At 38.9% G+C, this 17,976-nt stretch overlaps 1 protein-coding gene across 2 annotated transcripts in view; it reads left to right on the top strand.

Moving 5' to 3' along the window:
• ZFYVE9 (zinc finger FYVE-type containing 9) overlaps positions 1–17,976 on the top strand; it is a 56,029-nt gene that overhangs the window by 31,034 nt on the left and 7,019 nt on the right. For both annotated transcript variants that reach the window (XM_084291582.1, XM_084291581.1), the window contains 8 exons: positions 1,397–1,573; positions 1,913–2,082; positions 2,860–2,983; positions 4,774–4,896; positions 6,088–6,243; positions 13,899–14,123; positions 16,603–16,685; positions 17,419–17,523. In XM_084291582.1, coding sequence (XP_084147708.1) covers positions 1,397–1,573; positions 1,913–2,082; positions 2,860–2,983; positions 4,774–4,896; positions 6,088–6,243; positions 13,899–14,123; positions 16,603–16,685; positions 17,419–17,523 — 1,163 coding nt within the window. The remainder of the gene's footprint in view (positions 1–1,396; positions 1,574–1,912; positions 2,083–2,859; positions 2,984–4,773; positions 4,897–6,087; positions 6,244–13,898; positions 14,124–16,602; positions 16,686–17,418; positions 17,524–17,976) is intronic.

The raw sequence follows: 17,976 nt of genomic DNA, 5'->3' as shown, positions 1-17,976 counted from the left end.
AGAGTTGGGGTAGGAATGGCACTTTAAAAGTTATTTCATTTGGTTGCTCAGTACCCACTTTGTATTTTAGTGGGATGTTGAGGAAGGGTTGTGTGCTGTCTGATACTTTTCCATGGACAGGCTACATAATTAAGGAGCTTCTAGTGCCACTTTTGCTGTATTTTGAATTGGTAGATATGCTGTGTTGGCACTTTGCTTGTTCAAGAGAAGGCTTTAAAAATGTTCTTTTACCCTGCTATAAGTTTTTTAATAATGGGATTCTAGTGATGTAACTTTTTTCTGCATATTTAACGCGTCCTTTTTGGGGGGACTTATGCTCTAAATGAATACGGAATTGCTGTTAAAAATACTTCAATGTATTTAATTAATCTTTCTTCTCAAATGTCAATAACTTTTCTATTGATAGGTATTTCACTCTATTGATTTTGCATATTGATGGAAAGAAACAGGAAGTTTCATGTTCTGTTGTGTTCTGGTTGTTTTTTTTTTCTTCAGTCTTCATGTTGGCTTTCTGACATTTCATAGCCAAAGGAACCCAAAGATGTATGTGATTTTATTCAGGCTTTTTAGCTGCTTTGAGAATTCAGATGGCACAATGTTTATGCCTGATTGGAAGAATGCATTTATTTGTAACAAACTAATGTGGTTGAATGTACTAGCTCACATTTGAATTTGCTGGTACCTTGCATAGCTATAAGCCTTTCTTACAGATGAAAAAGGAGTAGTGATGTGCAGTCTGTTTCACTAGCTCCAGGAGAGGTTTTGCTGTGATGGATGTTGTTGACAGAGGAATTTTGTGTGTTCTAGTTTGGGCAATTGAATTAAGGCTCAAGTCACTCCTTCAGAATTAATAGAATAAGCTTTCATTTTTTTATAGATAGTTAGGAATATAAGTTGTTGATCCGTAGTGATCTGCCTTGAATATAAAGAAATGCAAGGTGCTTTTTCTTATATACAAAAGATGAATCTGTTCAAGTGTCCTGAAGGTTATAAAATATTTGTAGAAGGAATGCCTGTCTATCCATTTTCCATCTGTAATGTATGATGGAATACAATGTGATAAAGATATACCTGAGTTGAGTTCTAAATGAAATCATTGATGAAGAGGAACCAAAGTGAGGCACAGGAAACTAAGCAACATTCAGGTCAAGTGTTCTGTTATCATTTTCAGAAAATATTTGTGTATGAACTGATAGTTTCATTGTGTAGGCTGAGTGCTCTTTCTCTTCCTGCTATGCATTTCGTTGTTTAATTATGCTCTCAGCTTTTAAATTAAGAGAGATGGTCTTTGAAAGGTGTCAGAATTTGGAGCTGCTGTAGCTGAGAACTTAATGTGGTGTTTTGGACTCTTAGGTACTTTTGTCTGTTCATGTTTCTTGTTCTTTGTTTGCTTTAGCTCAAGCCTGGGAGAACATGATGAGTGCCTCAAGCCAGAGTCCTAACCCTAACAATCCCGCTGAATACTGTTCTACTATCCCTCCTTTGCAGCAGGCTCAGGCCTCAGGCGCCCTGAGCTCTCCGCCTCCCACCGTCATGGTACCTGTGGGAGTTTTAAAGCATCCTGGAGCAGAAGGTAAGAGTACTTTTTTTTTTTTTTTCTTTCAGTTTAGCTGCAGTAAGAAGTTGGTAAGAATATCTGCACTTCATCCATTCCAAGTACTCTAACTAATGCCAGTTGTGACATTCCTGCCCTCAGCAGAGACATCAGGTTTTTAAGGACAGGTAAACCATTCTCAGCAGAGGAGTGCTCGGTTTATACATGTTGCCGCCATAGGCAATGCAGCAGATGATGTCCTAAGTCCCTTCCAATCCACATTTCATTATTTTTAATTTACAGTTTTTCTCTTCTGTGTCCAGATTTTCCAGTCAGTGTTGCTGTGAGATGTTAAATACTATTTTTTTTTCTCTCTAGTGGCTCAACCTAGAGAACAAAGGCGTGTTTGGTTTGCTGATGGGATATTACCCAATGGAGAGGTTGCTGATGCAGCAAAATTGACAGTAGCTGGGACAACTTCTACAGGAACTTTAGCAGTATCACATGATCCAACAAAGCCCGTGACCAACAACACTTTATCAGCAGAAGTAAGGAGACATTATGCTATTCACTGCTCAAAATACCATGCCTGTTTTGGTCATGAATATTATATTAGCTTCTGTGATTTCAGGAGGACTGATGTGGGAAATCTGTTGAGGCTTGACTTCATGTGTTGTACAGCAAGCGTCCTCACCTATTTTGACATTTACATAGTGCTGAAACAGCCAAATAATTTTGGACTGAAATGAACTATTATGAGACAGAGTGCTAAGCAATGTTTGAAGTCTGTGTGCTAGGTGGATTCCAAGTTTTTGGCTGTACAGCCTTGTGTATAAAGCACATTTGTGTAACTCAGGTCTTTAAAAAAGCAGAGTCATGGTCAGTAGGGAGTTTCAAACAGAAGATTGTCATAGCATGAAATGGAAACATACTTTGCCTGAGACTTCTCATAAAATGATTTACGCATGAAAATGTAGGTGCAATCTTAGTGGTATGAAATACATCATACCCTGTGTGAGTGGCATTGAGGCTTCACCAAGTTAAAATGTACATTTACATGTACATATAGTAAGGAAAAGGGAATGTGTGGTGCTAGAGAAAGGACATACAGTCTCTGTCTAAGCAGGCGTTGTAGTAATAGTTTGCACACAGGAATAATCATCATTATCATCTATTTTTAAAGAGCCAGATTACTTGATGCTTCTGGTTCTCTGGCAGACACAGAAGTCCTTCACCTACGTCTAGTAATCTAGTCAGTGAGCTCTTAAATGTTTATCATTATTGCATTTGTAATGTTGTCTTTTGTTATTGTTTGCTTCTTGTAGACTGATAATGCTTCTGTATTCTCGGGAAGTATAACTCAGGTTGGCAGTCCTGTTGGCAGTGCAATGAATCTAATTCCTGAAGATGGTCTTCCTCCAATTCTCATCTCCACTGGAGTGAAAGGAGGTAAGGGAGATAAGTTGATAGCTAGCTTTTATACTAACCAGTTGCAATTAACCCAATAGTTACTACATTTATTTTAAAAATAAGACAATGGCAATATGCTGAATATTTGAAGAAATTCACAGCAAGTACTTGTGACTAAATGTCATGACACTCATTTGCACTCTTGATCCTTATTAGCAATGAGGAAGAATCTCATGTTGCAATGAAATTACTGTAAGAAGTAAAATACAAAGCAAAAGGAAAATTAACTTCAGTCCAGTAATATGGGCTAATTTCTTCACTAATTGAACTGTAGGGAATGTTTCATACAGAGATACATTTTAATTAGCCTTCTGAATATTCATGCTTCCCTTCTCTGAAATTCTCTTGGAATATCTGTTCTGTCTGAGGCATCCCAGAGCACTGAATGCAACAGCACTATCTCACATCTTGGTCTGCAGTGAAGCATGCAGTAATTGTGATATAGCCTTCCAGAGTATCCAAGTAGTGGAGGATTCTGAAAAAGAAAAACTAATTTTCAAAAGGTTAAAAAAAGTATATATTTGTTCATCAGGCAATTGCTCTCCAGTCTAATTTGTGATGTTCTTTAATATGTTCCTGGTGTTAATTTATTTTTTCATCTTTTTTTTTTATATATATATATATATATATGCATACATTATTTATATACAGATATTCCTTTTAAATATTTTGCTGGTACAGAGCATTTCTAATGTTAAGCCGGAAGCAACCTTTTACTGTAGGATATTGTCAAAACCAAAATGCAAGCAGCATTTCATTTCAAAACAAATCTGTTCCATCCTGTGTTAGCTGTTCATGTGGGTGCCTGATTATTCGTTCTCCTCCACAAAAAGGAGGAGTGAAACTACACTATACTTTTAGCTTTTATATAGGTAACCTCATGTAAATCACATTTTGTATGCTAAGTTGATTTTTTTTCATATGCTGTCACATACTGGATTTTCTTGATTTTTCTATGGTTCTATTCTTTGCGGTGTTTTACTTCCAATATTTTAATTCTATTTAAAAACATTCCAAAAACACTTAAACATTAGAAAGCAAAATTACCTTTCTTTCTAGATAATTCGAACTGGAAAGGTAATATAATTTTATCAAAACCTGTTTTTATCTTTGTAACTGTTTTTTGTTAAATCTTAAATGCAGAATAGATTATAATCACATGGATGACAAATTTTAATTTAGTAGTCTTATGGATCTAGTCATAGAGGGGAACTATAGACATCTTCAAATGTTCGTGCTGGAATCCATTTTACACCACATTTAGACCTTCTATGATCTCTGAAAAACACTTTTATATAGAGTTTGTTACCGTCCCTTTGTTATCTTCCCATTAGCTAATGCACTGAAAATGTTAAGTTCTGTGACATTGGGGTAGCCCATATGTTGTGTTTGTAGTGCAGGACTGGTGGTCCTGTGCTTTACTGTGACATAAATAGCAATTGCCAACTTCTTTGTCATCTGGAGATTTCAGTTGACATCATGACACATTTCTCAATTTGATTTCCATTTTCTCCTCCAGTTGATACTAAAAAAAAATTTGATTTATAAAACAAGCTGTACTTTTCTGAGGGATGTACAGGTGTTATGCATATAAATGCTATTGAAGTTTGGAAATACCAGCTTAGGAAACAATCAAATCAGCAATACTTAAAGTTTTTTTTTAAATGTCAAAAGGAAAAAGCATCAGTATCTGGGCTAACTGATTATAATACCGAGTACTGTATAACTAAGTTGAGGACTTTACTATGTGTTTACCTGTTCTTTTATAGACTATGCAGTAGAAGAGAGGCCTTCTCAGATCTCTGTCATGCAGCAACTGGAGGATGGTGGCCCTGACCCTCTTGTATTTGTTTTAAATGCTAATTTGCTGTCTATGGTAAAAATTGTAAATTGTAAGTTGGTTTTATTTTTTTTATTTTTTAATTAAATAAGCCTTGGGATATGAGGGGAAATTTTGTATATATTATTACTAGGAAAAGCAGCATTTTTATTTGGTAGTATAGTCTAAGAAAGTGTGCATGGACTGAAAACTTTGTACTTAGCCATATTAAATTAAATTATATTTTTATTTCCAGTGCTTTGACATTGATACATATAGTTTTGTTTAGCAAATATAAACTAGACTGATAGAGCCGCCAATCAGTTTTGTAGACAGGTATCTCCTGTCCAACTTGGTAGGGCAGAATATTACATCACTTATTTTTCCCTTGGTTGCTTAACTCATTTCACCGTCAACCCATCTTGGGAAGAGTATGTAGGATCCCATAGTAATATGCAAGTTCTGTGCTACTGCACATCTCATATCCTTTTCTATACTGTACAGGCGCATGTGTGTGTGTCCATGTGCTGAAAGAAGGAGGAACAACGAAGAGGCATATAGATGGCTTCTTGTGTTAGTACCTCAGTTGATCTCTGTTACATAGAAAGATGTGAACAACTCAAAAGGTCAATTTTTGAGAAAAATGATTCGGTTCTGTGAAAAGTTCATATGATAAACTAACATGTTGTTTATAAACCTTTCAGCATCTTGTTAAATAGCAGTACATTTACATATATATATTTAGATGAAAGACTTTATTCTGATAACATAGTATCCTCAACAAACAAATTTTGAAGCCTAGAGCATGTGTCATCATTAACATCCATGTGAAGAAGAACACAGTGATTGGGCGATCCACCTCATGAGAAAGATGTCACTGTCTGAAATTTGTGTAGCTGTCAGGGTCACCATATGCACAGCCAACAGCCTCGCCTTTTCTCAGGTTCCTTCATTCCCGTTTAAATCCCGCCCTTTAATTTGGATACAGAAACTGTTAAAAGTCTGCTCTGTGGAGTTAATCCCAAAATCTGACTGGGAGTTGTAATGCTCTGGCTGTTCCCTAGCTGCCAACTGGGAATTATTGAGCTGCTTTTGGTTTGGATATGCCTGCATGCCAGATTTAGAATCTAAATGTGTCCATGTGACAGATATCACAACCAAATATGCTGTAAAACTGATTATTGAACTGTCTTTTTGTAGTGAATTTAGGCATATTTTTGTGAAATTCTGATTTTCTGTTCTGATACAATTTTCCTTTCTGCAGATGTGAACAGAAAGTGCTGGTGTTTCACTACAAAAGGAATGCACGCGGTGGGGCAGTCAGAGATAGTCATTCTCTTGCAGTGTTTGCCTGATGAGAAATGTTTGCCCAAGGATATCTTTAACCATTTTGTGCAACTTTATCGGGATGCCTTAGCAGGTAGGAAAGCTATCTATTAAAAATGATTTCAAAAGGAAGACTCTCCCTGTGGCAATTTTGTATTCAGCAGCCTTTACTTATCGTCTGCCCTGGCATTTCCGCCAGGTCTTTGCCTAAGAAATTGAATAGAGATAACACATACCTTAACATATTTCTCTACTTTGTTTAGCAATAAGTGTAGTAGGATGCTTAGAAGAGCTCCTGGAAACAGTAATTGCATTGCTTCTAATAATTTTTCTTAAGAAAGCTAAGTCTGGATAGCTTTTTTCAAAGATAAGAAAGAATATTTTGAGCATCACTGTGGACAGAATGTTAAATGCCCCCAAACCAAGTACCTTAGAAGTTTGATTCCTATAGTGTGTGTTTATTGCCACACTATGGAGATACTATTCATATTGTAAAGTAGTACAGATTTTTGTATGTGTGTGTTTGCCTGGAATGAGTTGTAAGGCATTGCAGAAATTATCCCTGAATTTTGAATTTTAGTATCTGAATTACAAGATTGTATTATGTAACCTTTCGCAAGTTTCATATTTGAGGAGTAAATGGGCTTCCACTTTTAACTATTGTTAGACCTTAGAGTTCAAAAACTATTGCAAGTTAAGAAAAAAACAAGCATTTGGTTCCAGTAATAAGAAATTAAAACTAGTTTCCCAGAGGTTAAATTGCATTGCGTTAGGGTTATGTACTGAAAATAGCATTTTAAAGGGTTCTGCATGTCATTTGAAATGCCTTTGCAGTGACTGAATCCAATTCTTAACTGAAATAATGAAAAAGATCTTTGTCTCCTAAAATATCTTGATAAAACAAAGGTCATCTTGTCCAGAGAGGTTGCCAGGTTTGGAATGTACTATTATCTCGTCATAATGGATTTCAAATACACGGGAAACAAATAACCTTCCAAACCTCACTTCATTTACAATGCTTTACTTTCTAATTATGGTGTTACTCAGAGAGAGGTACAAAATGCTCTGTTTTTGTGTGTGCATATATATATTTATATATGAAAACACATATGTATACACAGATATAAATGCAGCTAGGTGTGTATATTGCAATGGTGTTCTGTATAATTACACTACAGAAATACATAATTTATATCTTCTCCATAATGTATTTGGAATTCTTTTTTTTAGTGCTCTCATGATAGTAATTTGATATCTTACAATTGCAGTTGTGCAAAGAGCTGCTTGCTATTGTACGATTTTTAATCAGAAGCCAAACTTCACTGCTTAAGTGTAATGTTGTTTTGACAGTGTTTGCTCTGTTTTGTGTTTCAGACATGCAGTAGAAATAGATACTGTATAGCAGCTCAAGGTGTGTGTAATACCAAACAGCACTGAAACTTTCATAGATCAATGCATGTCAATAAATTCCTGCAGCATTGTGTAATGCACAATCTCAATATGCATCCTCCTTTCCTCCTCTTTTTTTCTTTTTTTTTTTTTTTCCCCAAGTCATGTGTGTTTGAGAGGGAGAAGTATATATGAGCGTATTTGCAGCTCTAGCCATTTTCAGTGTCATTCAGCCAGAGAGACAGGATATGGTGCTGTAGGGTTTCAGTTTGGTGGTTGTAATCCCATGGAAGCTGTTAGCAGTTTAGGTACTGTTACAGACGCATCCATGTTTCCAAGTTTGTTCATTTCAGAGGTATTGCATCTCTCCTTGAGTTTAGATGTTAGTTTAGAGTTTAGACATTAAGAGTAAATGAGAATCCCACTAGAAATTACGAACTATTTGAAACTGCCTCACAGTCTCATTCTTCATTATATATTGGTTTAAATTTATTTTGCCATGAGGACACTGAAGTAAATTCTGATGTTTCTTACTTATGTCCTGTAGTAAATGTTTATTTAAAAACCATCATAAAATAAAAAGACATACAGTATTTTTTATTGGAATGGTAACAAGACTTGCATACAGTGATATTGATTCTGTTTTGGAAAAGTTTTGGTTTTGCTGCTGCTTTTGTTTAGAACCAAAATTTATAGTGTTCCCTCCCCTTGTTTATTTAAGTAAAGTCCATATCCGTAGTGATTCCTTTTTTTTTCACAAGTCACACTTATTTACTAGCTTTTCCTGCTGAATTTTGAATTCTGCATTCAAACCTGGAAGCACAAACTTGTGTGTACTCCTGCCCCTCCCCAGATACTTCTCTCCTCAGAGTCTATTTTGTTTCTGGAGACCAAGTCCTGTCCTCTGTGCACTCAGCCATTTGCAGAACGCGATTCTGGCATGTGCAGGTAGCAGCAGCAGAGCTCAGGCCTCCGAGCCGCCAGCTGAAACGTTTGGTCTGGATGCTTAATGTTTGCAGTTTGCCCTTCAGTTTCGTCTCCAGTTTCAGTGTGGATAAGGTGTCAGTCGGGTGCAAAACCACTCTGAACCTTCATCAGTTGTCTTCCTAGGGGAAGTGCTCAACCTCAAGCTCTAGTCTAGTGTTAAGGCTTCCTAATTGTAAAACAACTGAGAGATTTTGAAGGAAAAATGGCATTTTTTACTATAGATTGTATGTATATGAGGTATAATAAATTGTAAAGTTGTTAATTAAGGCAAGTATTAACTGCTGTTGTTTCTCTTGTTCTGTTTTTACTTTGGCACCTCCATCATCGAGCTCCCTGCTGTGTTCCCTTTCTTGTTTCGAAATTGAAAGCTAATGATTTCTGTTGTAGTTGTAGTAGTTGTACTGTTGTGGTAGTAATCCCATGATTATCCTTGTCTGTTGGCTATAAGCCTGGCAGGAGGTCTAGTGAATGGAAAAACGAGAACTTCTGTCCCTGTGAATGGGTACTTTGAAGCAGTTGGATGTGTTAATACAGAGCTGCCAGATACGCTTCAGTACATCAGCTCTGGTGGAATACAATAAATGCTACTGTTACTTCTGTAGGAAAAGCGCAAGTATGGCAGCAGCTTGAAATGGCTCTGTGATCCCCATGGTTCTGGGGGTGTTCTACCCCAATCACAGCTTTGGATATGTTTTACCCAGCCTGGTTTTGTTAAGCTGGTAGCTAAAACAGGTGAGAGCTATGGAGAAGTCCACATACATGTAGATATTCTGAACAGAGAACAGGTGAACTGAGTGAATAACACACCCCTGCAAGTGTGATATGGAAAGATGGGTACAAAATCAAACATATAAGGGAGGAGAGTGATTGTTTGGAAGACTGCCACAGTCTCGTCTGAGGAAGTTTTGGATGCTGATGTAACTGCTGCTCACAATGATAGTAAGTGAAGCATTATGTTGTTGTTAATATGAGTAAGGCAATTCCAAATTAGTTGCTGATGTGTTTCAATGCAAAGATACTGAGTCTGGTCAGAAGTTTGAATGTTGAGTTTCATGTTTTTTTTCTCAATAATGGCATCTACTACAGATGTGTTGTGTGATTAAGTTACATCCACAGTTGTCTCCTCTATGTCTCTTTGTGGACATTTGTGTGGTAGGGACTGGGTTTGTGCTGCTTTTCTAAAGGCTATGTGCTCATTTGCTCTTGAAGAAAATCCATCTGGCAAGATTGATCCCAGGTGATTGGTCCTTGCATTTCCGGCTGCAGGCCTAGGATGTCTGAACTTTCAGGATGTTGGCATGGTGTTTGGTACTTGGCAGGTCTTGGTTGTTACTGGTGGCAGTGGAATGAGGCCAGGTAGATGCAGCTTCCTCTCTTCCAAGCAACATATATATGCATTCCCTGAGACTGGATGCTAGTACCAGCTTTTTGACCTGGGATTAACCGAGTGGCACGGAGCATGTATCAGGAATTTAACTGCATCTGGTTTTGGTAAAAGCACTGAAATGGCTTCATTGTGTACTGAAGGCAGTAAACAAACACAGGAGTATTTTTTTTTCCTTCACCTTTCCTGGTATAAACTATTTTATTTGAGCCCAGAAGGGATTGCCAAACTGATAAGCAAAGAGCTTTGTTCATCAGAGGAAGACACCTAAGTGAAGAATTCACAACACACTATGGATCATTACCGGAGACAGTCACATCAGTGGATGCAAGTGTGTTTGTTTTTTTAAAGGATTTTGTAGATGTGCTTAAGATTTAAGGTCCAGGGTAACCTAGTATAACTGAGAAAGAGAATAAATACGGACCTCCTGCAGAGTTGCTTTAGCTGCATCATACACGCTTATGATGCACTTATACACTTCCTAAATAATATGAATTGGCTGGTGTCAGGGGCTGGAACATACTGTAAGGAAAGGCACCCTTCTGTTCACTCTGAGTTACTTTAGAAAGGAAGTTGTGATATTTTGTAAATGAAATTACATGGTTTTGAGAATGATAGCTTTTTTTTGATGGTTCTTCTGACGGCTACACTTTCTCTACAGGCTTCTGAAATAGAGTTCTGTGCTTCGAATGTGTAACAGTGCAGTGGGCGGGGTTTGACCTCATCAAGTTGCTAATAGCTGTCCTTTATTTAAGGTAGCATTATGATAGCTTTAAGTACTTTGCATCCACATAAATAAAAAGTGAATGGGAATTTACTGACAAATATGAGTATTTAGTAACTTACTGGTGGGACCTTGACTTAGAACCACCTTCAAAGACATGACAGGAAAGACTGTCAAACCCTGGGCAGGTCAGAAATATTTTGTGGGAGAAGCCCAGCTTTTTGACTTGCATTTGCTGCTTGAAAAGGGTGCTAGAGAGGTGTTTGGGAGAACACTCCCTTGATTGTTCCCATGCTCTCTGCAAAGCAGGCTGCATGGTCTTATCAATAATGACTTGCAGCACAACTGCATCATCCCCGTAGTTGGCCCTTTAATAGTGGTAACGTATCAGAGCTCATACTGCAGGCTGCTTGTGTCTGTAGGAATACCCCGTACTGCTGTGGCTTGTGGGGGCAAGGTGCTGAACAGCTCGGTGTAGGTTCCACTGAGGGGATTTTTCATATTTCTCTTAGCTGAAAAGCTTCTCGTTAAGGCAGCCCAAGCATGTGAGTCTTGAAGTTCCATCTCCTGAAACGGAAAAAATAAGTAGTCGTCCCCTTCTGCTGCAGCACTTGGCATCAGTCACAAGTGGAAATGTCTGCTTGCTTTGTCATTCCAGTGGGCAGCACCTCGCCTCACGGATGGGGCTCTATGGCTTCCCTCTGCCTGGCCTCTTTCATGCAAAAAATAATTCAGAAAAGGGTCCAGCATTAATTCGTTTAGCATTTCATGCACTTAATACATTATGACCATGTCGTTGGAACCAAGAACCTCACCAACTAATTTTACTATCAGGCCTGTAGCTTCTGTTTGGCTAAGAACAGATGGGAAGGGAAAAAAGGAAATATAAATGAAAAGGAGATTATTGAGGGTAGGTGGGAACTGCTAAAGCAAATGAGTGGAGTTGAGATAGAAAGGTGCCAACAGCTATTTTAGATCAGAGAAAATCTTTTTCTTGAACACGAATTGAAGCATTGGGTTGCACTCACCAGCATTAGCAATGTATTCACCAAGCAGACTGTAGTGTCACAGCACAGGCCAACAAAAATCCGTTTGCACAGGGTCTGATGTAGCTCTTATTAGTCATGTTAATCCTTTAGGTTAATGAATGGCTATTTTACACCAGGTATGCTCAGCTGAGCATCATGGAAGTTGTAACCACTGTAAGAGTTCTGGAACCTGGTCCAGGTTGATGGTGGCAGCTCTGCCTTTTGTGTATCTGCAAAATTAAAAAGTCAACTTCTCAGAATAGCAGCAAGCGATGAATGAGCCTGAGCATGCCACGGGGTGCCTGCACAGCTGAAGCCTGTTGCCCTTTACCAGAGAACTGAAGAGCTTTGTTTGTGCAGCACCTTGTGGGCACAACAACAACAACAAAGACAACTCCAGCAAGGTGCCCAGGAATAGCTGTACTGTTTTCATGCCAGGGCTGGCTTTGAGAGTGTTGCTGTGACTTGGGACTTTCACAGGGCATTCATGTAAGGGATGGTCTTGAAAGGACTCATATGCTAATTTTTCCTTTGCTGGCCAAAACCGCCCCTTCTGAATTTATTTTACTGCATTTGTAAATGCCTTTATATGATTTTTAGGCTGTTTTGCAGTATAAAAATTGAGAAGGCTTTACTTAATGATCACTTTTGTATTACTGAGGATGTCATAGTTGCATTTCTGTGACATGTTTTTACTTGAGACCTAGTGTTTGTGTGTCATTTGTCTCGGCATGCCAGTGTCTAAGAAGGAGAAAAACTCCAGTTACTGTGTCTAGTTTGTGTGCATGTTGAAGAAGGGGGACAGCGTTGCTTCCTTCTCTGCCTTCCCTTCCTTTGTATCTTCTGACTTCAGATACAAATGCCCCATTATGAGGTGGTGAGGAAGGAGTAGACACTGCTACTTAGCAGCCCCTCTGTCTGCAGGCTGTTCTGCTCATTATTTGCATGCTGTCGTTGTCATTTGATAAAAGGAATTACACTGTGGTCCTTTGCTCTGATGTTAAATGCTGCACTGGCTGCTGTAATAATCTAATCAACTTTCACATTCATTCAGCTGTTCCAGCATAAACATTTTTGGAAATTAAGGGCATCAAAGAATAAGAATTAGAGTAAAAATTAGTGGTGTTTCTCCCCTGTGTCTGTCTCGGTTGCATTTTACATAAAGTATACTAATTAAGCGAATACTCTTTTGTGTAGTTCTTAAAATGACCTAGATCTTCAATACGACTGAGCAGGCACCCCAGTGGTTTGACTAAATGAGAGGACAACCAGTGGGCATTAATCATTTGACCAGGCACACACCTCCTTTAATCACAGTTGGGTCTGAAAGTTTGGTTCAGTCATCAGCAGCTTCTGCAGTGGAAATCTCGTGAGTGCCTGGGAGGTGCTGAACACAGGTTTTCAGTGAGCTTCTGTAGTGCCAGGGGGAGGCTGCAGGCAGCAGTACTGGCCTGAGCTACCCTTCCTCTTTCCTGGCCATCCCCTCCATTTCACCTCTTTGACTACTTGACACAGGCAGATGACTGAAATGCTCAAGACATGTCTCCCTCCCTGCACATTCCTCATGCTCCACCTGTTATTTTTTTAACTGAAATTAATTCACTGAACCATTTTTGCCAGCCATGAAGAAGCTGTCAAATCATGGCAGCTCAGTTCTCAGTTCTGCTTTACCTCTTCAAGTATGTATCGGTTAGAAAATAAATAAATTGCTCCATTCTGAGACGTGTACATGTATGTCAAGGTACTGCTGTTTTCCTTGTAAAATGAGTAGGCATTGTACATATTTTGGAATGTATTGCTTTATACATGTGTGCAGCTGGAAAGAAGGAGAAAAAAGGAGTGGTGGTGGGTTTGTGATTGTACGTACTGTCCTGGTAACGCTTGCAGGTGCGGCTCAGCCAGGCAGGTGCAGAAAAGAAGCTGTGCATGTTCCTACAAATCTGACTTCCTACCTGTAGCAGTCAGTGAGTATCTGTTATCACTAAAGGGGGATCAAGCGGTGATAACCATGGCTCTGATGGCTCTAGTACACAAGTTATTTCATAACAGATGGCACAGTTTTTCCCAAAGGGGACCTGAGCTCCTGTCTGCAGCAAATCATTGCTTCTTCTGTTAGTGGTAGGCATTAATGCTTCAGGAAGCAAAGTGAGTTAAATGATTCTTTTTCTCTTGAAAAACTCTTTAGATTCTTGATACAGCTCTCAGTCTAGTGATGTAATGAGTATTTTTGTTCACAGGTAACGTTGTGGGCAACCTGGGACACTCCTTTTTCAGCCAGAGCTTTCTTGGAAGCAAAGAACACGGAGGGTTCCTGTACGTTGCAGCTACGTATCAGTCCCTGCAGGACCTGGTGCTCCCAACCCCGCCCTACTTATTTGGCATCCTCATTCAGAAGTGGGAGACGCCCTGGGCTAAAGTGTTCCCCATTCGGCTAATGTTGAGACTTGGAGCTGAATACAGACGTAAGTAACACGTGCTCATTTGACTGCAATTATTTCTGCAGGAGAATCCGTTCTGATTTAGAGCACAAAGGCCCAGCCCTAAATTGCTACCTAGTAAAGTCACGCAAGCTTAAACGGGCAAGTAAAAATTGTTGTTGCTGGTGTTTCGTACCCAGATTGCATCCAGCTACTAGCACAGCAGTCCTGAGGTCTTTGATATGACCTACAGCTTTTTTACAGCTGTAAGAATTGATCAGTGAGTGAGATGTTCATGGAGACAAATCCAGTTCTGAGTAATTGTTTGTCTTTCACTTGGTGATCTGAAACAGGGTACTGTGGAGAACAAGTCTGATTTAGTTGGTGTGGTTAGGGCAAATGAGAGCCTTTGAGATGTTAGGTTCTTTCCATGCTGAAATGGAAGTGTGTTTGCTCTTAGGTTTGTAAAACCATGCTCATTATTTTGAGAATAACAATATGCTTGTGCGGACAACTGATGTGGCAATTTGTTAGGAAAATTCTGTTGCAAATAATAAAAACTAAGATGGAGAGAGTGTTTCAGCTAATTAAAACCTTAGCAGCTAGCATGGAATTAGCATTAAGTTATGATAAAATCTTTTTCAAAAGACACTGTCCATCACTGGAGCAAAGAGATTACTGGAAGTCTGACCACCGTGATGGGCCAAAAATTTGCTGCTTTAATTGGCACATCTTGTAAATCGGAATTCCTACATCGTTGTTAATGTTTTTTTCACAGGCACTTATCAATATTTCCATAAATTTAACAAAGAAATTTTTAGAATATGCCCTACATTCATTGTTAAATGTAACTTGTGATGTGTAGAGAATGCCATTTGGGAATTTTCATAAAACACATGTTATTGGAAGGGAAAAAGGAAATCTTCAAAGCTTCCTTTCTGAGGATGAGGAATGTAGATTAAACTTGTCCAAACAAACATTAGTGTTAAAGGTGTGTACATTTTTGTGTGTATCCATGAGGTTTTTAAGTAGTATATTTATTCCCATCAGTATTTAGAAAAACAAACAAAGATGCTCATATTTTGGTTGTGACATCTGTTTTTTGGCTGTGACATCTGTTTTTGAGCACAGAAATAAATGTTCTGATATTCACAGGCAGAAGTGCCTGCTCTGGGTTTAATGGGAAGACGGCTTTGAGTTGCTTTTATAGAAGCATGGGTTATAGAAGCCGTGAGTTGGATTTGGGCATATTCACTTCTCCTGTGATGCAGAGCACTCCTTCAGTCCCCTCCAGCTAAGGGCTGCATTTGTGTCCCTGGTGTCCTTGGGTACATCCTTTTTTTTCTGGTGGAATTTGTCAGATTCCTGCCACCCATCCAATTCTGTTGGATGTGCAGCAGATGAGTTGCAGGAGTCATGCTGGGTTGCTAGATAGCCAGAAAATGGCTGCTGAGCATCTGCAGATCAACCAGACAGCTCGAAGGCAGGGAATGCAGCGTGTCTGGGATGGAGCTGAGCTGCTGTACACAGCCAGGGTGGCAGACACAGGAAATTCAGCACCTCTTGGTGCATCAGGACACCATGCCTAAGCTGGTCAGCTCTGCAGTGTGTGTGTAGGAGCTGTGATACATTCCAGATGCCGCATCAGTGTGCAGAAGCTGGAGTTCATTTCTATATGGAAATCCTGATGATTTAATTCCAATTGCTGAGCTTTTGCAGCCCCTTCTGACTGCAGTGGGAACTATGAAGATGTACAGCATTTTGGAAAATTGGGCTGGGTGGTTGCCTGAACATAGTTTAGGAACCTTCCTTCAAATACACGTTTAGAAGACCTTGGCGTTACATATTACTGCGTGAGTCATGTTTCAAGCTCTGTTAGGGCTTCTGCTGCAACATAATGTAATGTATCCAGATTCATATGCTACACGAGGAATTGCATCAGAGGTGTTTTACAGGTATGGCCAAGTCAGCCAAGGAATGCAGGTATTCTGCATTGTTGACATACTGTAAATGTCCTTTTAATTTGTTTTTACATACTCCTGTAGAGAATTTGCCACACTCGTATGAAATTATGAAAACAGAACATGAAATAATCTCAATATTATTACTTGAATGTAACATGCCAGCAACAGAACCGAAAGGCTTAGGATACTATAGTGGAGAGTGGTCATAAAAAAGGGAGAAGATGTTTCTAAGAAGTATTTTGAAAAAGGCATTCAGAAAAGCCATCTTTGCAATCAGGGTCCAGGTCATGAGGTTCAGTCTTGCAGCATGGCATTTAGCTTTCCATGTATTTGTTCTTACTGCTTCTAGTGTGGTGGGCAAGGAGCTATGACCTGTGTGAGGTGCATTGTGATGTTACACTCTTCTTCGCTTTAGCTTTTTTAACTCTGGCCTTCTTTCCAATCTCTTCTTTTGCTGCTGCTTACCACGTTCAAGTGAGGAGCTTGTATTTGAGTCTGTTTTTTGCAGAATCTCAGTATGCAAAGCTGAATTTGACTTTTTCTGTTTTATTTTATCCTAGTTTATCCATGCCCACTTTTTAGTGTCAGATTTCGTAAGCCTTTGTTTGGAGAGACTGGACATACGATTATGAACCTTCTTGCAGTAAGTGCTGAGACTCAGCTTGTTCATTCCATCGGTGTGCATGGTCACGTGGGGAGAACTGGACTCCTGTTGCATGTAGTAGCTGGCATGCTTAAAAGGTGATGAGAGGAGGTAGTGGGCATTTGGGTGAATTGCCTGCTGTTACTGGTATTGGAAGTTTGATTTTGACAGCAGGTGAATTGTAAAAAGGTTCCCAAAACACCCCAAACCTGGTGACCTGAGAATGTTTGGATCTGGAAATAAGTGCGACAGTTGCTCTGCTTCCTTCCTCAGAAGTGCTAGGTCATCACAGTGTTCAGTCACAGCTCTCAGCTATACAGAGCTTCAACTAAATGAACTTATCAGCTCTTCCTGCTTTGCTAATATTTTCAGTATAGAAAATTCTCTTGGATGCATGACTTAATCTCAGTGCTAGAAAAAAAAGAACTAATAATGCTGTCCAGTAACGTAACAGAACACAGAGAACAAATTTCCTTGTATTCAAGGCTGGAGAACATTAATTTTGATGAAAGAAAATCGGTGAAATGACTAACGGGCACAATGATGGTTTTTCATTTGTGTACTTTGATTCTGTAGGTTACAAGCTGGGATGTTTCCCTCCCTCCCTGCTTTCCAAGTCACTGATGATAATTATTTTAATGAGCTAACTGTTGGTCATTAGGAAAGTTATGAAACCTACAGTGTTAATTACGATCATCATGCCTAACTTTTAAAAACTTGTTTTAATTACCAGGACTTTAGAAATTACCAGTACACGCTGCCTGTGGTCCAAGGTTTAGTGGTTGATATGGAAGTCAGAAAAACCAGCATCAAAATTCCCAGCAACAGATACAATGAGGTAACACTTAAAAGAAATACATTTATTTACAGTTTCTTTGTGGTTGGAGGACCTGAGATCTAAAGGAATTTTATTCTCTTTCACTAGGGAAAACTGTCTCAAACTCAGATGATAAATGCATGATGCACACATTTCTTGAGAGGAAGTGATGGTGGCTCTGCAGGAAAAATGCGATTCAGTTCAGTGTTAATAAAGCTGGAGATTATTTCTTTTTTTCTTCAGGCTTTTTAATTGTTTACATATAAAGTGTAAAGAGTAGAAAATATTAGAGGATTGCAAATACTATTTTGATTTCAGCAAGTAAGTTGACAAATTTTACACTTGAGGTAAACTAGGAGGAAAAATTGCATTAACTTTTCTCATCTATGTTGTGTGTGTGTATACTTGCAGCATTTATTCATATTTGTTGGATTGCTGTTTATGTAAAATCTCTCTCTGCATCTAAATGCTACA

The sequence above is a fragment of the Netta rufina genome (genome assembly GCF_964035555.1).
Source record: "Netta rufina genome assembly, chromosome: 8".
NCBI lineage: Eukaryota > Metazoa > Chordata > Aves > Anseriformes > Anatidae > Netta > Netta rufina.
Note: the sequence above shows the minus strand (reverse complement) of the source record. Positions and strands in the feature narration are given on the sequence as shown.